The sequence below is a fragment of the Vulpes lagopus genome, chromosome X (assembly GCF_018345385.1).
Source record: "Vulpes lagopus strain Blue_001 chromosome X, ASM1834538v1, whole genome shotgun sequence".
NCBI lineage: Eukaryota > Metazoa > Chordata > Mammalia > Carnivora > Canidae > Vulpes > Vulpes lagopus.
In genome coordinates, this window is record NC_054848.1 from 44,102,120 (window position 1) to 44,127,319 (window position 25,200).

The 25,200-nt window shown below is 40.0% G+C and overlaps 1 protein-coding gene and 1 pseudogene across 1 annotated transcript; both read right to left on the reverse strand.

Annotated features, from left to right (window-relative positions):
* Nucleotides 1-716: 716 nt before the first annotated feature.
* LOC121482504 (EZH inhibitory protein) lies at nucleotides 717-2,670 on the reverse strand. The gene has a single exon (XM_041740406.1). It carries the CDS (start codon nucleotides 2,559-2,561, stop codon nucleotides 717-719), a length of 1,845 nt encoding a protein of 614 aa, XP_041596340.1. The 5' UTR covers nucleotides 2,562-2,670.
* Nucleotides 2,671-15,147: 12,477 nt separating this feature from the next.
* Nucleotides 15,148-20,548, reverse strand: LOC121482505 (annotated as a pseudogene).
* Nucleotides 20,549-25,200: the final 4,652 nt, after the last annotated feature.

Consider the following 25,200-nt stretch of genomic DNA (forward strand, 5'->3'; position numbering starts at 1 on the left):
TATCTTGTTCACAAAATGATGGTGCATGTCCATCTAGTTCTTGCCAAATAGATCTATACACACAGACACACACACACACATACACACACACACACACACACACACACAGAGTCATGTCCTCTTTCCTGACCCTGGATATCTCCATCACCCCTCCTTGGGCTGAATTTTGCTCCCTTTTCTTGTCTAAGTTTGCAAATCACCTATGGTAAGAGGGTATATATCACATAAATGGGAATTTCCTGGACAAAATGCACTTAGATAGTAGAAATAAATGATTGCTAGAATATTTTGTTCCCTCTCCCTTCCAAAGAATTCAGCTAGCATGCTAACAACTTTTTTTAACCCTCTAAATCAGATGTAGGATCCAGGTTTTTGGACATAAAAAAAAAACACTACATCTTAAAAATGAAGTCAACATTTTTATTTTATTCATTCAAAAATTTTATTATCTAAAGGTAACATGGAAAAAGGAAATCTCAACTCAGGGGCAAAAGCAGGCCTTTTTGAGGAAAATGTGGGCCTGGAATCAAGGGCCAATAGCAAGTAAGTGCTAGGCAGTGCCATTATGGGAAGGAAATGCTTTAAAACTGCGTCTCCAAGCAATAGCATCAAAATTATGTTGGTTAATAGCTAGAACACTTGTAAACCTCACAGATAACTGCAGAACAGGCACCCCTTTCAGGTTAGTGGGTACATGCTAATTCCTATTGCGGCTGTCACACCACAGGACGTGTAGGGGAGGAAGGCATGCTCCCTGTTTCAGCCTGCTCTTCCGCAGAAAGAGGGCTCAGGGCATCAAGCTCCGGCAGCAAGGCACGCCTCAGGCTTGCAGGACTAGGAGTGGAAATGGAGCCCAAGCCACAAAACATAGGGGAAGAGGGGCTCTGGCCAGAAAAATTAGTGGAGGAAGAGAAAGAGGAAGAAGAGGAGGAGGAAGAGGAGGGGCTCTGGCCAGGAGACCCAGAGGCAGAGGAGGAAGAGGAGGAACTGCCACCACACTGCTCAAAGAAAGGAAAGAGCCTACCAGGAGGTGACGGAGAGGAGGCACGCATACGGACTGCATGCCAATGAGGTTGGGCAGCAAGGCTTGGAGCCTCAGGATTAGGAGAGCTTGACCTACTCTGGCAGACTAGCCTTCGTAAGGCTAACCCAGGGGAAGAAGGAGGACTTAGGCCAGCAGACACAGGTAGAGAGGCGTGGCTTCTAGGGGATGACCTCAGGATGGTGCGGCTCCGCAGGACAAAGCCTGGAGTCGGGAAGCTGTTGCGGAGAGCAAGGCCTATCTGGTTGGCTCGGCTTCGGAGGGCAGGGCCGGACCCGGGTGCACGGCTACTGGAAGCAGGGCGGCTGAGAGCAGAGCCTGGAGCCGCTACACCGCGGCGGTAAGCTGGACCCTGCGCGGCTGCACGGCAGTGGAGAGCAGGGCCCGACGCGGAAGCACGGCGGTGGCGGAGAGCAGGACCTGACTCGGAAGCACGACCTTGGGGAGCTGGGCCCCGCGCGGAAGTACGGCGGCGAAGAGCAGGGCCCGACACGGATGTGTGGCTGCGGCGGTTGCGGAGAGCTGGGCCCAGCACGGAAGCACAGCGGCGGCTGCGAAGAGCTGGGCCTGGCGAAGAAGTATGGCGGCGGCTGCGGAGAGCTGAGCCCGACCCAGGCACATGGCGATGCTGGAGAGCAGGGCCTGGCGCAGATGCACGGGAGTGAAGAGCGGGGCCTGGTGCGGATGCACTACGGCGACGATGAGCAGGGCCTGGTGCAGATGTACGGTTGCGAAGAGCAGGGCCCAACCCGGATGCATGGCCATGGAAGGCGGGGCCTGGCGGCGTGCCACGACCATTGACTGCAGGGCCTGGCCTGGCTGCTTGACTGCGGAGAGCTGGGCCTGGTCTGGCCTGACTTCGGAGGGCAGGGCCTGGCTGGGATGCGAGGCCGCATGGAGAAGCTTGAGAACGGCGGCGGCCGCGGGGCTGAGACGTCAGAGAAGATGGTGGCACAGGCATGGGGCACTGAGGCCCAGGAAACAGACAGCGCCGCCGCGGAGGCTTCTGAGCTTCAGCAGTCTCCTCGTGGCTGGTCAGCTCCCTCCCATGGCCCTTCCCTGGGCTCATGGCTTGGGTCGGAGGCCCGCTGGTGGGGCCCACACCCCTCATAGCTTGCACCATGGTGGCCACGCTGCCCGCGTGTGAGGTCTGGAGACCTTGGCCTGCCTCAGGCACCACACATTTCAGCTCGGTGCGGGGACTGCGGCCACCCTGGAGGTTAGCTCGCTCCCTCTCCAGCACACAGCCCATAAAGGGCAGCCATGGGCCCTCGCCAGTGATCGAAATAGCGCCCACGGCAGCCAGGGCGGAGGCAGAGGAACCTGCTGTGCCGCTGTGCAGGGCACCACCACCTGATGGAGACAGGTCGCTCGAGACCGAGGGGACCGAAGCACCGGGATCGGGGTTGCTGACCCCGCAGGCATCGCCAGGAGCAAGGGCGACCTCATTCTTTGGCCCTGGGGGCACCTCACCCAGCTGTTGCTTCTGCGCCTTCTCCTTGGACGATGGGGTGGCCATAATGCTAGATTCTCGCTCAGAGACTCGAAAGCGTGGCTGCAGAGGGCTGCCTAGGTAGAGTTCTGGCTGAAGCAGTGAGGAGGATGGGCGTGCCCTGGTCGGATTTTTGCTTTTGATTGGCCGGCTGGTTGTCACATGACTGTTGTCTTAAAGGGGGCGAGCCAACCTAGCTCCATCGCGCGCCAAACCACAATAGTGCTCCACTATTGTGGAGCTACTGCAGGCTCCACGATGTGAATTCCCCATCCATACCTTGACCCCTATGAGAGAGAGAGAGAGAGAGAGAGAGAGAGAGAGAGAGAGAGAGAGAGAGAGTTTCGAGGGAAGGGAAGGGGCGGCGATGCTGTCTGTATAAACAATTTGAGTCACCCCAAATCAGTTTAGCTTGTCAGCATCACTCTGGTGGATAAACTTTGAAGCAGTGGCTTGAAAGAAACACCACACTGGCCAACAGGAGATACGTCTGTGCTGAGTGTCCCTCCTGGAATCCAGTCAAGACACTGGGCCCATGTGTGACTCCAGAATCGACAGTCCCAGAACGCCTCCCGGCTGGAGTCTTGAAAGCCACCTGAAATCAAGAAATGGATGGGGCCCACTCTGTCATGCCTTGGGATGTTCAGCACTGCTGCCATGTACCAGAGGGGGAATTTGAAGTAACATGTTTCCCCCTGCCTTATCTCCTGAGGCTTAAGCTGGAGTTGCCCGAATTAAAGATAACATGGTCCTTAAATATACATCATCATTTGTATGGGCTGTATAGTAATCCACTGATGCATGTATATTAATTTATATGAGCCAGTCTCCATCTTGGCTACAGTTCTCTATTATGCTGTGATGCACAGACTTAAAGTTTAATATTTAGACACTAATTTTTAGTCACTATTATAAAAATTATTACTGTGTGCTCAGAAACCAAAACAGAAAAGCAAAGTGAACCTAAACTAGGATAACTAGAACCTAAATTCCCACATATCCATGGGTAAATATTGGTAATGCTTTAATTATTTTTGGTAGAGTGGCCATTTAAAAATAATTAGTAGTTATTGTTTCATAAAATGGAATTATTTATACATACTATTTTGTAACCTGTTTTGGGGTCTAGACAAGACACTTCCCATAACAATAAATAGGCTTCCACAAAGCCAGTTAACTACAAAATATTCCTTTTATGGAGGAAGCTTACATTTTCAAATACTGCTGTAATGATCAACACGTCTCCAACTTTTTACTCTATAAACACATCAGTGTGAGACATATCCTTTTTGCTAAAAATTACCCATATCCTCAAATATGACCTCACTGTGAATAAATTCCTAGAAAATTCTTGATACAGGCCATACACACCTGTGATTCTTTGATAAAAGTATTGGTAACTGGTTCTCCTGAAACTTGCTGTTATAGCAATTTTAGCAGAGTAGGATGGATACTAAGTGGGACGGATGAGTAACTGGACTGAAACACAACTCAAAAATGGAATGGTATTTGGAATGTTAAATAATATAGAATGGAAAAGATTAGAAAGGGAATGCAGAATGGGATGAAGTGGAGACTGCAGTGGAGGTGAAATGGGAAATTGGGATGGAAATGGAATGAAATATAATGGCAAAATGGAATGGAATGCCCAACAGAAATAAATATCTAATAGCATATGGAATAACAGAAAAATATAATGTTATATGAAAAAGGAATGGAGTATCATGTGAAATAAGTAAATAGAAGGAAATTGAAATAGGAAAGACTATAAAATGGAATAAAATAAGCAATGGCCTGAAATAAATGGACTATGAAATACTATAAATTTTGAAATACCATAAAAAGATGGAATGGAATATGGAATACAAGATTATGAAGGACAGAATGGGACTTGAATAAAAAAATGTGGAAAATAATGATGAAGTAAGGATGGACTTAAAATGAAGAATAAATGAATAGAATGTGTTCTGGTCATCTACCATTCTATAGTATTGTGGAGCAACATACATTTAATTATATTCATGGATTAAATAAAGCTAGAATTCAGAAAGGGTAGAGCAGGAATGGCTTGTTTCTGCTCTATGATGTCATTGTCTGAGACCTCAGCTGGGAAAACTTAAATATCTGTGAAATCATGAGGGAAGGACAGCAATCTGTGATGACTCCTAGATTTTGGCCACAGTATCTGGGCAGACAGTGGTCCCACTTCCTGAAAAGGGAAGGCTTGCAGATTATGGACACAGTGGAGATTGGTGATCATGTTCTGACCATATTGGCCACTATACCCTCTGTACTTGTCCCAGTCATTTAGGGTTATGAACCAACCTCACCTTATAGCCATTCTCTTAATTCTATAGGTCACCTTTCACCGGTTTCATAAGTCCAGTTTCCTCTTGGGAGTCATTTCAATTTACTCTCTGAGATCTTTTCTTTACTCCTTTCTGGGATCTCAGGGCCTTAGTCATGATACTAACTTAGTAATAATTAAAATACTCTCATCTATCCTCATATATATATATATATATATATATATATATATACACATATATATGTGTATATATATATATACACACATATCCTTTTATATATATCCTTTTATATATATATCCTTTATATGAAAAATAATGTATACATAGAAAAGTATATATAAAGGAGTCATATAATAGACATTCTATTTATTGATTTGCTCTTCTCTAAAGATCTCAAACTTTATGTTAGGGAAGTCCCTAAATTCTCTTCTTTAGCTCCGTTGGTGTGTCTTCAGGGCCTTATCCTTCTTTCTCTGTGCTCTTGTTTAGAGATAGTGTATGTGTATGCATGTGCTCATAGAAAAAATATCTGGAAGGGTGAGTTTTATTCTCTCAGCCTATCTTCCAAATATTTTCAATGAGCATATTTCTTTAAAAAGTACAGCTGTTTGAACTTTTATTTCTTTTTGTTTGTTTGAACTTTTAAAACAATTTTAATGTTTATGTTTTAAGCTGAGTCTTAATTTCAACTCAGTTCGTGATCTCAGGGTCATGGGGTCTAGCCCCACACTGGGCTCCACACTCGGCACAGAGTTTGCTTGAGATTCTCTCCCTCTCCCTGTCCCCTTCCCCCTCCTCTGCACACACAGTTGCTCTCTCTCTCTCTAAAAAAATAAATAAATAAATAAACAACAACAAACAAAAAACCTTAAAAAAAAGAATTAAAAGTCTTAAACATGTCCATTTAATGTTACAATTTCTCTTCTGGGGATTAATTCTAAAGAAATAACTTAGGGGCACCCGGGTGGCTGTGTCAGTTAAGTGTATGCCTTCGGCTCAGGTCTTGATCCCAGGGTCCTAGGATTGAGCCCTGCATCAGGCTCCCTGCTCAGTGGGGAGCCTACCTCTCCTTTTTCTCCCTGTGTTCTCTTGCTATTTCTGTTTTTCTCCCTCAAATAAATCTTTTTTTTAAAAAAAAAGATTTTATTTATTTATTCATGAGAGACACACACAGAGAAAGAGAGGCAGAGACACAGGCAGAGGGAGAAGCAGGCTCCATGCAGGGAGCCTGATCATGTCCTGGGTCAAAGGCAGGCGCTTAACCACTGAACCACCCAGGGATCTCCTCAAAGAAATATTTTTTAAAAATAAAATATTCATAGACTTACAATGTTATAGGCTCAGAGGTGATTCTTATAGTGTCATTTATTTAAAATAATCTGAAACAATCTCACTTTGCAATAGGATATTGGGTGTCCATAGAATAAACATACAGCTTTTATAGGATGTTTTTGAAAAAAATTTTAATACCATGGGAAAATATCTTTGGTATACAAAAAGTACATGGTGTATCTCTATCTACTGATCTATATTTACATCTCTGTATTTTTTATCTACCAAGCTCTCTACATATATTAGAATTTCATTCACTATAGTGCAGTTTTTCTCAACCAGAGGCATTTTGCCCCTTGGGGGGAATTTTGAAAATGTCTGGAGAGAGGGAAAGGTACTAGTGGCATCTAGTATGCAGAAGAAAGGGATACTCTCAGTTAATTCAATGCATAGGAGAGTCTCTAACAACGTGCAGTTATCTGATGCAAAATGCCAAAACTGTCCAGTTTGACAAACTCTGCTGTAGAGCATTTAGATAATTCAGAAAAGTTCAAGACAAAATTTAAATCACAATCCTTCTAGTGATTGATAACTATTATTAAAAATTTGATATGTGTATTTTCTATGATGATCTTATGCTTTTTAAACAGCAAAAAGATGCTTTTTGAAATTAATTCATTAAAAAAATCAAGCTACAGATGTTTTCACATGAAATATTCTAGTCATTGCTTAAGAACTTATATAACTTGGGCAGCCCTGGTGGCTCAGTGGTTTAGTGCCTGCCTTCCACCCAGGGCATGATCCTGGAGACCCAGGATTGAGTCCCACATCGGGCTCCCTGCATGGAGCCTGCTTCTCCCTCTGCCTGTGTCTCTGCCTCTCTCTCCCTCTCTTTCTCTCATGAATAAATAAATTAAAAATCTTTAAAAAAGAACTTATATAACTTAATTTTAATTTCAATTCATTTACATGGAGGAATATTCTACAAATAACAATCCATCTCCTCTATGACCTGATTCTCAACACTCTACTCAAAGCATTAATTTCTAAATATTTATATATTTGCTTTAAAAAGTTGTGGGCATCATAATCATAATGTAACATTTCTCATATATAAAGGGCAATATGTTTGACTAACCAGGTCATGGTAATCTCACTACCACTCCAGTGACTGTTTTGCAAATGGATGTTTCCCAGTTGTAGTTTATAAGGTATAAATGTAAAATGCCTTGGGGTCTTTAGAGAAAGGTTTCTCCGCTCTTACCAAAAAAATAAAAAAATAAAAAATAAAATAAGAAAGATATAAATTGCTTACACAAAATTACTTAAAACATTATATATCATGTTGGAATTCATAAGTGAATTTGTACGATTGCTGGATATAAGGTCAATATTACAACATTGAGTAGTTTTTCTAAATATTAGCATAAAAATTATGAAGAAAAAATGTTATGCCTTTTATTATAGAATCAGAAAACATCACTGGGGACAAATCTAATAAGATAATCACAGGGGCAGCCCAGGTGGCTCATGCGCAGCCAGGGTGGCTCAGCGGTTTAGCCCCGCCTTCAGCCCAGGGCCTGATCCTGGAGACCCGGGATCGAGTCCCACGTCAGGCTCCCTGCATGGAGCCTGCTTCTCCCTCTGCCTGTGTCTCCCCCTCTGTGTGTGTGTGTGTGTGTGTGTGTGTGTGTATCATGAATAAATAAATAAAATGTTTTTTTAAAAAAAGGAATCACAGTTGGGCTCCCTGATAAGGGGGGGAGCCTGCTTCTCCCTCTCCTACTGCCCCTTCCCCCTGCTTGTGTGTGCACATGCTCTATTACTCTGCTGTCTCTCTCAAAACAAAAACATCTTAAGAAAGAAAAAAGAATCACAAGATTGCTGCCCAGAAATCTGCGTAACACTTCTGAGAGAGGGCAGCCCAGGTGGCGCAGCGGTTTCACGCCGCCTGCAGCCTGGGGTGTGATCCTGGAGACCCAGGATGGTGTCCCACATCGGGCTCCCTGCATGGAGCCTGCGTCTCCCTCTCCCTCTGCCTGTGTCTCTGCCTTTTTCTCTGTGTCTATGAATAAATAAATAAAATCTTTAAAAAAACACTTCTGAGAGAAATTAGAGAAGACCTAGGTGAATCAGAGATATATCATGCTTATGGATTAGAAGACAATATTATTAAAATTAAAGAGATTTCTTATCAAAATGTTCTAAGGCGTCAATATAATCCCAGTTGAAATTCCAGCTGGTTTTTTGTAAGTGAAAACTGGTAAACTGATTCCAAAATATTTTTGGATATCAGTGGTTTAAGAATAGCCAAAGCCATCAAGAAGAAATCTAATGGACTTTCACAGCCAGATTACATGGCCCATTATAAAGGCAAAATAATTAAGATAATGTGATTTGTGTACACGAATAGACAAATAGACTGATGGAACAAAGAGCCCACAGACACATATATGGTCACATATATATGGTCACCTGATTTACAACAAATGTACTAATGCAGTGGATAGTCATTAAAGTAAGTGGAACTGGACTAATTGGCTATCCAACCATATGGAAAAAATTAATTTGGCCAACTCATACACAAAAACTAGTTCCAGAAGACTATACACACACACTCATACACTCACATATAGTATTCCCATATACATCCAACAAATATCTTACATACAGAAGAAAATAAGTGAAGAAGAAAAAAAGCAGATGCAATTAAACATCGGCACAATATGTTAACAGGTACTTCACAAAATGGGACATCCAACTAACCAATAAAAATTGCCCAAACTCAGTCATCAAGGATATGCAAATTTAAATAATGAAGTATCTATAAACATCTCCCAGGATACCCCAAATCACTACCAATATTGAAAGTTGGAGAAAATAGAAACTGGAACTATTAACTGCTGGTGGGAGTGTCGGTACTTCTGTGGGGGAAAACTGTTTGGCAGTATCAAAGCTGAGTTTATACATTTTCTGTAACCCAGCAACTCCATCTGTATTAGTTTTCTATTTCTGCATACTATATTACCACAAACATGGTGGCTTAAAACAGTGTCTGTTTTTAGCTCACAGTTCTGTAGTTTCAGAAGTTCATGTGTGGCCTGGCTGGGTTCTCTGGTCAGGGTTTCACAAGGTGAAATCAGCCTGAGAAATCAGTTGGCCAGTGCTACAGACTGAATGTTTGTGTCCTCTACAATCTGCAAGTTCAAACCCTAATCCCCATTGTGATGGTATTTGGGGGTGAAGCCTCTGGAAGGTAAATGGGTTTGGATGAGATCCTGAAGTTGTGGCCCCATGATGGGACTGGTGCCCTTATAAGGAGATGAAAAAGAACAGAGCCTGTGAGGTTACAGCAAGAGGGTGGCCATCTGCAAACCAGAAAGTGGGCTTTCATCAGACATCGAACTGCTGGCACCTTGATTTTGGACTTGCCAGCTTCTAGAACTGTGAGAATGAAATGCTTTTTGTTTAAGTCACCCAGTGTATGGTATTTTGTTATAGCAGCCCAAGCTGATTTAAGACAACCAGGCTGTGTTTCTTTTTGGGGGCTCTTTTGAAGAACATATTTCCTAGCTCATTTAGGGTATTGACAGCATTTAGTCCCATTTTTATCTCCTAGAGATTTCTCATAGTTCCTTGCCACATTCATCCCTCCAAACACCCCCACACAGATTAATCTCTCTGGAAGTGAACACTACATATTATACAAGGTCGAAGGTCATTAGGAATCATCTTAGAATTCTGCCTAGGACAGTGGGCCCTCTGGCCCCCAGGGATCCAGTCTGTCCCACATACAAAATTCATTCATCCCATTCCACAATTTCCAAATTTCTCATAGTAGTATGGCATCAGCTCAATTCCAAATGCTCACTTAAATCTCATCAGCTCAAAGTCTAGAATCTCATCTCAGTCATTTAAATCAGGCATAGATGAGTTTTCTGGGTAAAATCTATGCAGTACAACTCCCATGGCACAATCCCTTTCCAACTGGCCCTAGTGACACTAAAGTGACAAACAATTTTACTCTGACACACAGTGCTGGGACAGGCCTATAACATTATGATTTAATATGGGGCAGGGGGATGGGAATGGAAGGCAGAGATGAGTTAAGAGTCCAAAGCAGTTTGGAAATTCAGCTGATTTCTACTAATAGTCTGTCCAAGGCAATCAGGGCTTTCTCTAAGGCCACTTAGGCTTTCTCTAGCATGCACCTCAAAATTCCTCCAGCCCTCGCCCACCATCCAGTTCCAAAGCCACGCCTACATCTTTAGCTGTTTGCAATGGTGGCACCCCACATTCAGGTACCAACATCTGTATTAGTATCCTGTTGTTGTGGAATAGATGATCACACCCATTTACTAGCTCACAGTTGTGCAGGTCAGAAGTCTGTGCCATAGTGAGATGGCAGTGGACTTGCTGTGCTCTTTTCTCGAAGTTTTTAAAGGGAAGAGTCCCTTCCAAACACATCCATGTTGTCAGCTAAATTCGGTTCCTGGCTGCTAGAGGACTGAGCCCCTTTCTTTCGCTGGCTGTTAGTCGGAGACAGTACTCTTCTCCCAGAAGCTGCTTTCAGTTCCTCACCATGTGGCCCCCTGTGAATGCCTGCGAATGGCTCCAATCTCTCTTTCAGGTGGGGCCTCTGCCCTTGTAAGTGTTCCCCTGATTAGGTCTGGTCCACCAGGTACAATCTCCCTATCTTAAGGTTAACTGATCTGTAGCTTTAATTACACCTGAAAAATCCTTTTTACTATATAATTTCACATAATCATGGGAGTGCTAGCTCATCATCTGCACCCAATGGGAGGAGATTGTGCAAAGACAAGGGTCACTGGGCATCATAGAATTCTGGCTACCACCCAATCGATGTACATATCAAACAGCATTGCAAACATGTTCTCCAAAACACCTGAATAAAAATGTTCACAGCATCATTATTGATAATAGTCATGGACTGGAAACAATCTGAACATCTATCAACAGCTGAATGAATACAGTGTTCTCTACTCATGGTAGACATACAGACACAAAACAAGCAAATATCCCTATATAAAGTAAATATAAACAGATTACCAAATCATAATACAGGGTGAAGGGAACCAATTATAATTCTGTTTGTATAAAGTTTTAAAACAGGCAAAATGAATATATAGTGTTATAGGTCAGAATAGTGCTTAAGTCAGGTGTAATGACTAGATGAGGGCATAATATAGGTTTCAGGGGGTTCCAGTAATGTTCTATATCTTAATCTTGGTGATTCATGTTTTCACTTTGATTTTTTTAATAATAGTATTTTATAATATTTTTAATTTAAATTTTAGGTAGTTAACATACGGTGCAATATTGGTTTCTGGAGTAGAATTTAGTGATTTATCACTTACGTACAACACTCATCCGAACAAGTGCCCCTCTTAAAACCCATCACCCATCTAGTTCCTCCCCTGCCCTCCTCCTTCCATCAACCTTCAGTTTGTTCTCCATCATTAAAAGTCTCTTATGGTTTGTTTCCCTCTCTCTTTTTTTCTCTTTTCCCTCTTCCCATATGTTCAACTATATTCTTTCCTAAATTACACATATTAGCGAGATCATATGGTATTTGTCTTTCTCTAATTTCACCTAGAATAATGCATTCTAGCTCCATCCATGTCCTTGCAAATGGCAAGATTTCATTCTTTTTGATGGCTGAGTAATATTCCATTGTATATACATATATACCACCTCTTCTTTATCCATTCGTCTATTGATGGACATTTGAGCTGTTTCCATAATTTGGCTATTGTTGATAATGCTTCTATAAATATTAGGGTGCATGGGGTGCTTGCTTGTTTTCACTTTGTAAAATATCAAGTTGTTGCCTATTATAATTTATGTACTCTTCTTTTTATATGTTCTACTTCATTGACAAATAAAAGCTAATGTAAAAGAAAAAACTTTATAAAAGGCAAGAAGAATGGACATATACTTCAGACTCACAATCCCTTATAGGCAATTTTAAAATTGAAAACGTTTTGATAACTAATTTCCCGGACTCATTTGCCCATAAAATTTGACCTGAACTGGCATGAAGCTATCTGCAATCTTTATATATCTTAGAGTGATTATTTATATGTTTCACTGCAGAAATATTGTTGTATTAGATGTAGTAGTATTATTCCAGATCCTGCTCTGGATCTTATAGAATGTATGGTGTATGAATTCTGAAATATTTAGTCCCAAGACTTTTAGATAAGTATACATATATAGTAGAGAATTTTTTACATTATTCTGTCAGCTGATGACAGATCAAGAACTGAACAAGAACTAAGAAAAACTGCAGTTTGAATTTATCGAATTCTTTGTTCAGTGCTTAAGATGATTATATGATTTTTCTTCTCTGTCTTATTGGTATAACGGATTGTTAAAAGGTTAAAATATTCCTAATATTACACCATGCTCTCATGACCAGGAAAATACCAGGGTATGGTAGATTTTTACATATTGTTGAATTTTATTCAAACTTTATTGATAAAAATTTAATCTATGTTAATAAGCAAAATAGATCCATATTTCTCTATGTGTGTAGAATATTATGACTTCCAGGTTTTGGAATCAGGGGTTGGACTCCATTAAATATATTTGGAAGATTTCTATCTTTTCTTCTAGCTTCTAAACAACATTTTTATTGTTTTAGGGATTTGTGATCCATTAAAAGAATGGGATGACATTATTCAACTTTCCTTGTGTATTCAACAGAAATTTTGGTTCCCAAGCCCAGTGAAAGAATCACACCATTTTCTGACAAAGGGGTAGGTATCAGAAGATGTGTATTCCAGGAAACGGAGAGAGAGTTACTACTATAAAAACATGGATGCTGACCTCAGATAGATTTGGGTGACTGTCCCCATTCCACCACTTACTTAGTGTATGACTTTCTTTTTTTTTTTTTAGATTTTATTTATTTATTCATGAGAGACAGAGAGAGGCATACATAGGCAGAGGATAAAGCAGGCTCCTTGCAGGGAGCGGGATGCGGGGCTGGATCCCAGACCCCAAGGGTCACATCCTGAGCTGAAAGCAGATGCTCAACTGGTGAGCCACCCAGGCATCCTTGTGTATGACTTTCAACAAGTTAATCCTCTAAGCCTGATTTTCTTCATTTGGGAAATAGGAATTTCCTCTTGCATTGCTTATCCCAAATTTAGCCAAGTGTAATTTTCTCATTATTACTGAAGTTAATGAATATGCAAACCTGATGGAATCAAGAGTAAAATGTGTGGGGTACCTGAGTGGCTCGGTCAGTTAAGCATCTGCCTTTGGCTCAGGTCATGATTCTGGGGTTCTGGGATCCAGTCCCACATCAGGCTCCCTGCTCAGTGGTGAGTCTGCTTATCCCCCTGCTCATACTCATTCTCTCAAATAAATAAATAAATATTTTTTAAAAAAGAGTAAAACGTGTTAATTTACAAATATTCACAATTAACATCAACAAGGGAGAGACAACCTCACATCTGTCAGAAGGGCTAAAATCAACAACAGAAAAAAAAACAACAGGTGTTGGCAAGGGTGTGGAGAAAAAGGAATGTTTGTGCATTCTGGTGGGAATGCAATGTGGTGCAGCCACTGTGGAAAACAGTAGGGAGGTTCCTCAGAAATTTAAAAATAGAACTACTTTATGATTCAGCAATTGCACTACTGGCATTTACCCAAAGAAAGCAAAAACACTAATTCAAAGGGATATATGCACCCCTATGTTTATAGAAACGTTACTTTACCATAGCTAAGGTATGGAAGCAGCCCACGTGTCCATTTATTGACGAATAGATAAAGATGTGGTATACTTTTACAATGGAATATTATTCAGCCGTAAAAAGAATGAAATCTTGCCATTTGCAATGCCATGAATGGAGGTAAAGAGTATAATACTTAGCGAAATAAGTCAGAAAAGGACAAATACCATATGATTTCAATATCATATGTGGAATTTAAGAAATAAAACAAATAAAGGTTAAAATAAGAGAAATCAAGCAACAGACTCTTAATTATACGGAACTGATGGTTACTAGAAAGGAGGAGGGTGGGGGATGGGTTAAATCGATGAGGATTACGAGTGCACTTGTGATGAGCACTGGATGATGTATGGAAGTGTTAAATCACTAAATTCTACACTTGAAACTAATATTAATATTAAACTGTACGTTAACTAACTGGAATTAAAACGAAAACTAAAAAAAAAGGAGGCAATAACTTTTAGGAATTGTATGCAGTTTAAGCAGTTATTTAATTTTCTTGAAATTAAGCTGATTATAATGTATTTTTCTACATAGAATTTCTATATACTATTTTTATATAAAATGCATTACCTAGACTAATTTTCTCAAAATAACATACACACAAGATCTTTATTTTTTTAAGATTTAATTTACTTATTTAAGACAGAGTGAGAGAGAGAGAGAGAGAGGCCATTAGAGCAGTGGGGGAGGGGCAAAAAGAGAGGGAAAGGGAGAAGACGACTCCCCGCTGAGCAGGGAGCCAAACAGGGGAGTCCATCCTAGGAGCCTTCGGAGATCATGACCTGAGCTGAAGACAAATGCTTAACCAACTCAGCCACCCAGGCGCCCCCATACAAGATTTTTAAAGTTAAATAGTGACTCTAGCCTTTCATGAAATCACCCCCAGCCCTACACACCTCACTTCTGCTCTAGCTGAGACTTTCATCTTTTCTGTCTCTCCGAAATTTACCATATTATTTCTAAATCATAGCCTTTTTTTTTAAATCATAGCCTTATATTGATTTTAGCATACTGCAAAAAAAAAAAAGGCCACAAATGAGGACTTTTGGTTTCAGCGCCCTTGTGTGAAGAGGCTGGAAATCATCGCCCCCTTTCCTATAACAAGAAGACTTTGTACAAACTGAATCAACTTTTTTTTTTTTTAACCCATTGGAAAACTGAGGTTGCAGGGCAATCCTTAAAAACAGATTTAACAACCACGATTTGCTTACTTGGAGCACATGTGTCTAGAGCCATAAACATAGAACACTTAAATGATAAATTTGCTTAATTGCTTAAAGCTGAGCCTGTACTGCTAGGATAGTAAGGGAGCCTCCACGTGTTTGTGGGCTTTACCTCCAGTAAAAATGTTTCCTTGTCCAGGCAGTGCGGGGCGACGCCGTAAATGCCGGGGTCAGAGACAGATGCGTGGAAACTCTGCACGCCGCACCTGCTGCAGAAGCTGTGCAGCGCCGGGTGCGTGTGGGACCGATACGTGACGATGCTCTTGGCGCCCAGCAGCAGAGTGAAGCGCGAGGCCGGGACGAGGAAGTGTCGATGCTGCTTCTTCCTGCACAGCCTGCAGCTGCAATCCACCATGCGCAGGTCTGCGGGCGCCCAGACCGCGAAGCGGACCGCGCCTCAGTGGCAGCCGCCGGTGTGATACACCAGGCCGGGGTACTTGAAGGTGTCCAGCAGGAACTTGGCGGCGCCCTCGCCGCTGAGGCCCCGCCGCTTCCTGAACGTCTCCCCGCGCTACCGCTGCGCGCCCAGGTCCAGCTCATTGAGGGACTGGGAGGGCGCTAGGGCGGAGTATATGGCAGTGTTCTTTGTAGCCCTCTTCACTGGCCTGCTGGCTTTCTTCCAGCCGTGTTCTTTGCCACAGCCAGGCTGCTGACCCTGGTTTGGACTAACAGGCAGCTGTGCGCGTCAGGCGCCAGGACCCGTGGCTGAGCTGGTGAGCTGTAGTGAGGGTGAGGGTGGAGGTGGGCAGCAGGGAGAACCAGGAGCAGGAATCCCTGGGTCACTCTGTTATGCGGTTGGGCGGCAGTCCTATTCCTTATCCTGAGTGTGGCATCCTCAGCCATAAATGTAAATCTGGCTAAGCTGTCACCCTGCAGTGCTGGCTGGAGGACAGAGGGTGGGGGCTGGGGGTTGGAAGTCCAGGGGAGTGCTTGGGTTCTAAGAACTTTTGGGGCTACCCTTTTGTCTGCACTACCACGGTTGCCCACTTGTTAAAAATGAGGCCAAAAGACCCTTCCCCTGACCCTAAAATAACTTTACTGGGATAACATGTTGGTAAGCTGTATTCATAGCCCCTTCTCCTAAGAGATTTTTTTAAACATGGTCTGTAGACACTGGAGATTGCCTATATCCTTGCTCAGTTTGTTACACATACCTGCCTTGGAACCATTGACATGACCCTGCAGTTTCCTGAATCCCAGTAATCTTCTATGAGAAAAAGGTAATTAATACACTATATTTCGAGTGTAGGGGGCAGTAAATTCAAGAACATATTTTAAGTATTTAATACAGCAGAAAAGAATTAGATTTATTATATCTATGTTATTTCTAAATTCGTTTCCCAATATTTTCCTTAGTTTTAAATTTTTTTATTAGATTTATTTTTAGTTTTCTTCTATGCTAAGATTTGGGAAGTATTCTGGATGCTGGATGGGAAAAAGCCCGCATAATCTGATCCTTCTCCTAAAGCATCTCAATTTTTAGTGTATAGCAAACAGATAAATTACATGAAAGGGTTTACCATGAAGAATTATCGGTCTTTTAGGGGTATTATGAGAATGTAAAGTAGAGACACAAAGGAAGAAGCTACATACTGGGATGGACTGGAGATGAGTGGCCAAAGAAGAAACAGGATACCAGAGAAAGCCATATCCTTGTATGTGTGAAGTGACAATTCCACTTATCTTTGAGTTCATGTTCTTGATTCTATCAGTGTAATCCTGAAAAATATCTGTGCCTTTCACCCAGAAAATAAATAGAAAGAGCAGGGGGCTCTAGGAACACAAATGAGGACCATTTGGAAGTATTACTAAGTTTATTTTTCAAATGAGGGAACTGAGACACAAGATGGTCAGAATTTTCCATGGTCCCACTGGAAGTTAGTAATAAAGCTGATATGACCTAGATAACCTGACCCACTCCCCCATCTCCCCCCCTCCCCCCACTCCCCCTTTCCTATCTCTCCCCCTTCCCTCTCTCCTCTTCCCTACCTCTTCCCCTTCCCCCTTCTCTCTCCTCCCACTCTCTCCCCTCTTCCACACTATACCCCCTCCCCCTCCTCTTTCCTCTTTCCCCTCCTCCCTCTCTAGCCTGCCCCTCTCTTCCCCCTCCCTCTCCTTCCTTGCCCTCCTTCCTCTCTCCTCTTCTCCCCTCCCCCTCTCTCCCTTCCTCCCCTTCCACCCTCCTCTCCTCCCTCTCCCCTTCCCTCTTTTCCATTCCCCTTTCCCCCCTCCTCCCTCTCTCCCCCTTTCCTCTCTTCTCTAACCCCTTCCCCCCTCTTCTTTCTCTCCTCCTCCTCTTCTCTCTTCCTCTTCCTCCTCTCTCTCCCTTGCCCCCCTCCCTCCCTTTTCCTCCCTCTGTCTCATCCCATGATGCCTTGGCATATCTCCTCTTTACTGGACCTTCTGCCTACCTTTTATAAGGACCCTTCTGATTACATTATAACCATCTGGACCACCCAAGATAACCTCCTCATGTCAATATCATTAACTTATTCACATTTGCAAAGTCCCCTTTTCCATATAAACTAATGGAAGGATTAGGATATGGAAGTATTTTTACATTTTACCATAATTTCTTGTCCCAGAGGCTAGCAAACCCTGGGCATTTTCACTCTCAGATTTGCCAAAGGTACTTCTATTGTCTTAGCCAGACTGAGATCAGACCTCCCCCTGCCAAGCCTTCCCATAGCCAGACCCTGACCCACTGGGATAGATGTGTCCTATGGGGAAAAGGGGAGTTTTATCCCAGTGTGATAAATAAGCTGGAATCTAGGTTGTATTTGAGAGTGGTGGGTTATTCATCCAGATTCTTACAAATCCTGCCCCAACAAGAGGCAGGGTTCAAAGGAGAAATATCCAAAGAAGACTGGCTCTCATATGTGGGGAGTCCTAATAACTCCTTTCTTGGGTGCCCCTTACACTTTTATACCTCTTTTTCTTTCTTTTTTATTAGTTTCAGAGGTAGAATTTAGTGATTCATCAGTTGCATACACAGTACTCATTACATCAAGTGCCCTGCTTAATGCCCATCACTCAATGATCCCTTCCCCCACCCAGATCCCCTCCAGCAACCCTCAGTTTGTTTCCTAGAGTTCAGAATCTCTTATGATTTGTCTCCCTATTTTCATCTTATTTTATTTTTCCTTCCCTTCCCTTATGTTCATCTGTTTTGTTTCTTAAATTCCACATATGAATGAAATCATATGATATTTGTCTTCCTCTGATTTATTTCACTTAGCCTAATACCCTCTATTTCTATCCACATCTCTGCAAATGACAAGTTTCATTCTTTTTGATGGCTGAGTAATATTCCATGGTGTGTGTGTGTGTGTGTGTGTGTGTGTGTGTGTGTGTGTGTATACATATATATTCATTCCACCTCTTCTTTATTCATTCACCTGTCAATGGACATTTGGGCTCTTTCCATATTTTGGCTATTGTGGACATTGCTGCTATAAATATTGGGGTGGATGTGTTCCTTGGAATCACTATGTCTGTTTATTTTGGATAAATACCTAGTAGTGCAATTGCTGGGTTGTAGGGTATCTCTATTTCTAACTATTTGAGGAACCTCCATACTGTTTTCCAAAGTGGTTGCACCAAACCTCCATACTGTTTTCCAAAGTGGTTGCACCAGTTTTCATTCCCACTAACAGTATAAGAGGGTTCCCCCTTTCTCTGCATCCTTGCCAACATCTGCTATTTCCTGGATTGTTCATTTTAGCCATTCTGAGAGGTGTGAGGTGATATCTCATTGTGGTTTTGATTTGTATTTCCCTAATGGCAAGTGATGTGGAGCAGTTTTTTCATGTTTCTATTAGCCATTTGTATGTCTTCTTTGGATAAATATCTGTTCGTGTCTTCTGCCCATAACTTGACTGAATTTTTTGGTTTTGGGTGTTGAGTTTGATAAATTCTTTATAAATTTTGGATACTAGCCCTTTATCTGGTAAGACTTTTGCAAATATCTTCTCCCATTCCATAGATTGCCTTTTAGTTTGTTGACTGTTTCTGTATAAAAGCATTTTATCTTGACGAAGTCTCAATATTTTTGCTTTTGTTTCTCTTGCCTTTGGAGAAATATCTCGCAAGAAGTTGCTGTGGTCAAAGAGGTTGCTGCCTATGTTCCCCCCTAGGATTTTGATGGATTCTTGTCTCACATTTAGGTCTTTCACCCATTTTAAGTTTATTTTTTGTGTATTATACCTCTTTCATGTTTCATTCAAGTCTAAGCTTAGATCTCATTTCCTTTAGGAAAACTTTCATGGCTCCCTATCTGAATCTTGGATTGGTGCCCCCCATCAATGCCCACATCCTCTATTTCCTCTATCATACTCCTAACACCTATTACTTATATGTTTTAAATGTATTTAAATTATGACATAGTTTTATTTTCAGAATATTTATTGATTATATATGTTATCCATTTTTGGTAAGTAGTTAACTTGGCTGAAATCAAATGGAAAATTCCATCTCCACTGTGGTGTAGTAAGTGCTCAAATATCAGTTCAGGTTTTTTTTTTTTTTTGACCCTCCTTTTTTTAAAGCATTATTTATTTTTGACAAATAAAAATTGTGTATATTTAGGGTATACATTGTAATGTTTTTATATATGTATGCATTGTAAAAAGATCGCCATAATCAAACTAGTTAACATACTTATCCCCTCCCATAATTAACTTTTTTGTGGGTAATGCAAACATTTGGGATCTACTCCCTTAGCAAATTTCAAGTATATAACACATTATTATTAACTATAATCGCCTTGTTATACATTAGATCACCATAGCTTATTCATCTTATAACTGAAAGCATGTACCCTTTGATCAATACCTCCCTTTTCCCCTTACCACCCAGACTCTAGTAACTACCATTCAACAGACTGTTACTATAAGTTAAACTTTTTTCTCCCTTTTTTTTTAAGATTTCACATATAAGTGAGATTATGGAATATTTATCTTGCCGTGTCTGAGCTATTTCACTTAGCTATTTCACTTCCAGGTTCAGATGAACCTGTTGTCCCAAGTGCAGGATTTCCTTCTTTTTAAAGACTGGATGATATTATATTGTATATATCCACATTTTTTCATCTATTCATCTCTAGATGGACATTTAGGTTTTTTCCCAGACCTTGGCTACTGTAAATAATGCTACAATAAATATGGAAGTATAGCTATATCTTTGAGATGGTGATTTTATTTCTTTTGGATATATACCCAGAAGGGGGATTGCTAGATCATATAGGAGTCCTATTTTTAATTCTTCAAGGAACCTCCATACTGTAGTCCATAATGGCTGCACCAACTTACATTCCTACCAACCATGTACAAGGGTTCACTATATCCTTATCATTACTCCATACCCTCATCACTACTTACCTTTTGAATTTTTGCTAATACTGTATGAAGTGTGAGGTGATATCTCGTTGGAGTCTTCAACTGCATTTTCCTGAAGATTATTGATGTTGAGCACCTTTTCATTTACCTACGCCTATTTTTCTTTTCTGGAAAAAATGTGTATTCAAGTCCTTTGCTCATTTTTAATTGGGTTACATTTTTTTAGCTATTGAGTTACATGAGTTCATTATATATTTTGGATATTAACCCCTTATCAGATTATGGTTAGCAAATATTTTCTCCCATTTTATAATTTGCCTTTTCTCTTTTTTTTAAAAAAAATATTTATTTATTCATGAGAGACACAGACTGAGAAAGAAGTAGAGACACAGGCAGAAGGAGAAGCAGGCTTCTCGCAGGAAGCCCAATGTGGGACTCAATCCCAGATCCCGTGATCATGAACTGAGCCGAAGGCAGGTGCCCAACTGCTGAGCCACCCAGAGGTCCCTACCTTTTCTCTCTTTTATTGTTTCCTTTGCTATTCAGAAACAGTTTAGTTTTCTGTAGTCCAACCTGTTTATTTTTGCTTTTGTTGGCTGTGTTTTTGTTGTCAAATCCCTCCAAAAATCATGGTCAAGACCAATGTCAAGGAGTTTACCCCCAAGTTTTCTTGTAGGAGTTTTATGATTTCAGATTTTTCTTTCTTTCTTTCTTTCTTTCTTTCTTTCTTTCTTTCTTTCTTTCTTTCTTTCTTTCTTTCAAGATTTTATTTATTTCTTTGAGAGAGAGGGAGAGAGCATAAGTGGGGGAAGGTGTAGAGGGAGAGGGAGAAGCAGACTCCCCCTTGAGCAGGGAATTCGATGTGGGACTCGATCACAGGACCCTGAGACCATGACCTGAGCTGGAGGCAGATGCTTATTTGGCTGAGACATCCAGGTACCCTCAAGTTTTATATTTAAATTTTGAATCCACTTTGAGTTGATTTTTGTGTCCGATATAAGGGTCTAATTTCATTCTTTTGTATGTGAGTATCCAATTTTCTCAGTGCCATTTACTGAAGAGACTATCTTTTCCCTATTTAGTATTCTTGGCTCCCTTGTCAAATATTAGTTGACTATATTTGTGTGTGTGTGTGTTTACTTTTGGGCTCTTTATTTTATTGGCCTCTGTCTCTGTTTTCATGCTAGTGTCATATGGTTTTGATAACTATAGCTTTGTATAAGTTTTAAGTCAGTAAGTATGAGGCCTTGTTTTGTTATTCTTGGTCAAGATTACTTGAGCAACATTTCTGGGAACATTTATGGTTCTATAAATATTTGGGGATTATTTTTTTCTATTTCTGTGAAACATGCCATTGAATTTTTAAAAATTTGAATTTAATTAGCCAACATCATTAGTTTCAGATGTAATTTTCAATAATTCATCAGTTGCATATAATACCTGTTGCTCATCACATCACATGCCGTTGGAATTTTAAAAGGGATTGCACTAAGTCTGTAGATTGCTTTGAGCAAAATGGACATTGTAGCAACATTAATTCTTCTAATCCATGAACACCAAGTATATTTCCATTTTTTGTGTCATCTTCATTTGTTTCATCAATGTTTTATAGTTATCAGTGTACAGATCTTTAACTTCCTGGTTAAATTTACTCCTAAGTACCTTATTCTTTTTTGATGCTATTATAAATGGGGTTGTTTTCTTAAGGTATTTTTGGATAGTTCATTGTTAGTATATAGAAACCCTGGTGAATCTTGTGGGTAGATTTTGTACCCTGCAACTTTTCTGAGTTCATTTATTAGTTTTAGCTGTCTTGTGCAGAATCTTAAGGAATTTCTCTTTATAAGATAATGTCATCTGTAAATAGGGACAATTTTACTTCTTCCTTTAGGATTCGAATGGCTTTTTTTCCCTTTATCTTGCCTATCTGCTCTAGTTAGAATTTCTAGCACTATGTTGAATAGAAGTGGTGAAAGCGGGCTCTCTTGTCTTATTCCTGATGTTAGAGAAAACGATTTCAGCTTTTCACTGTTGAGTAGGTTGTTATATGTCATCTATGGTTTTATTTTGTTGAGGTACATTCCTTCTATACCTAATTTGTTGAGAATATGTATCATGAAACAATGTTGAATTATGTCAAATGCATCTATTGAAAAGATCACATGATTTTTATCCTTCATCTTGGTAATGTGACATATCACATTTATTGATTGGCATGGGTAGAAGCATCCTTGTATTCCAGGAATAAGACTGACTCAACAATGCTGTGTAATCCTTTTAATGTGCTGTTGAATTTAGTTTTCTAGTATTTTATTGAAGAGTTCTGTATCTATATTAATCGAGGATACTGTCCTTTAATTTTCTTTTGTTATAGTGTCCTTGTCTTACTTTGTTATCTGGATAACAAATCCTTTAAAAATGAGTTTGGGCAAACTTTATATGGTTTCATTCATTTGGGGAATATAAAAGATAGTGAAAGAGATTAAAGGGGAAAGGAAAGAAAATGAATGGGAAATATCAGAGAGGGTGACAGAACATGAAAGACTCCTAACTCTGGGAAACAAACAAGGGGTAGTGAAAGGGGAGGTGGGCGGGGGGATGGGGTGACTGGGTTACGGGCACTGAGGGGGGCACTTGATGAGATGAGCACTGGGTGTTACACTATACGTTGGCAAATCGAACTCCAATAAAAATATACAAAAAAATAAAAATAAAAATGAGTTTGGGAATTTTTCCTCCTCTTCAGTTTTTTTTTGGAAGACTTTTAAAAAGATTGGTATTAATTCTTTCTTAAATGTTTGGTAGAATTTGCCAGTGAAGCCAAAATTGCAAATTAAAACTACAGTGAGATATCACTGCACACCTGTTAGAATGGCTAAAATCCCAAACACTGACAATACCAAATGCAGAAAAGGATGTGGAGAACCAGGAATTGTCATTCACTGCTGTTTAGTATGAGAAATTATATGACCACTTTGGAAGACAGTCTGGCAGTAATTTCAAAGCTATTGATTTTGTATCCACACCCTTGTTTCTGTTGACATCAAATTGAAACTTACTTGAGGTATCACATGGAGATTAAAAGAGATATGGTATATAAAATGCCTGGTATGTATTCAGAATATCCATCAATGGGACATATAATCGTTTAGTGGGTACTATTAGAAAAGAGGAGACAAGGGGCACTGGGGTGGCTCAGTCAGTTAAGTATCCAACTCTTGCTCTTGGCCCGGGTCTTGGTCTTAGGGTTGTGAGCTCTGACCCTGCATTGGGCTCCATGCTGGGTGCAGAATGTACATTTTTTTAAAAAAAAGAAGACTAATACATCTTCAACTTAGTTTATAACATTGTTCAGATAGGTTTTTTTAGGTCCTTATAAAATTCAGTTTCACAGATATGCTATCGTACTAGGAATAATTATGTTTTTCTGCCTAGATTTTAGCTCACAGTCAGGTCAGACTCTCTGATTTCAGGAGTTGTTGTGATCATCAGCAATTAATTATAAAATAACTTTCTCAGAGGTGATTAAGTTCTTTGGGCCTCAGTTATAACCTATGTAAACCAGGTAAGAATGTCTACTTTGTAGAATTGTTGTCATAATTAACAAATATAATGAATTTAACGTGTTCAGCTTAGTGTGTGGCATATAATGAGTTCTCAGTAGTGGAAACACTTATTAAATGTTATTAGTAACACGAAGCAGGATTGTGATTTCTCGGGTTCATGCCCATCCATCTAGTTAATATTTTTTAGTGTAGTTAGGATATATAGTAAGACACAAGATACTCTAAGAAAGGCATGTGGAAGAATAGAAGAAGCCTCTGCTTTTAAAAATGTATAATCTAAAAAAAAACAAATAAAAATAAAAATTTATAATCTAATTAATGCAAGAGATTTTTAAAAAGAGTGAAGAATTAAAGGTAAAAGTTGGGGAAATAATTATTCTTAAAATAAGAATGCTAATTAATAAATGCAGTATACAATGTAGTAATTGTCCTAGGCCAGGGTAATCAATGAATGATAAAATCATCGAGTGAATTATTGGAGAATATGATATTGAAGCTATTAGCTCACAGGCTACTTAATAATTACTAAAGGAAAATGTGCATTTTATTAGAAAGGTAGTTAGTTACTAGTTTAACCAAAATTGAGGTAAACTGACATTACATGCCTTTTGATTTACAGTATTAAATATAAAATCCCACTTTTGTAATATTTTTTCCAAAACTTTAACCAGAATCTAATGATGAGGAAACTGAAAAATATAGATTGTGGGACATTCTAAAGGAAAACTGGCTGGAGTGTTCAAAAGTCCAATGTCATGAAAAATGAAAAGAGGTTGAGGGATTTGTTCTAGATCCTTAAAAAAAGACAATAGGGGCATATGTGCAACAGATCAAATGTTGAATCTTGTATTAGGGAAAATAAGGTCTACAAAAGATATTTGAGGGTCATTTGAGAAAATTAAAAATATTTTTATATAATATCAATATTTATATAATATCATTGAATTAATGTTTAATTTCTTAATTTTGCTAAAAGTCACATAGGGAATGTCCTTATTTTTACAAGATGAATGCTGAAATATTTAGAAGTGCCGTAATATTTTATTATTTCTTCCAAATGATACACCATAAAGTTTAGATAGTTTATAGATAAGATGATTGATAAAAATAATAGAGTATGTACATGCAAATATGGAAGATTATTAACATTTGTCTTCAGCTATTCATCTTATGATTTTATTTTTAAGATTTTAT

Excerpts from the sequence above, each read along its gene's own strand:
- LOC121482504 (XM_041740406.1), bottom strand. The coding sequence starts at position 2,561 with ATGGCCACCCCATCGTCCAAGGAGAAGGCGCAGAAGCAACAGCTGGGT.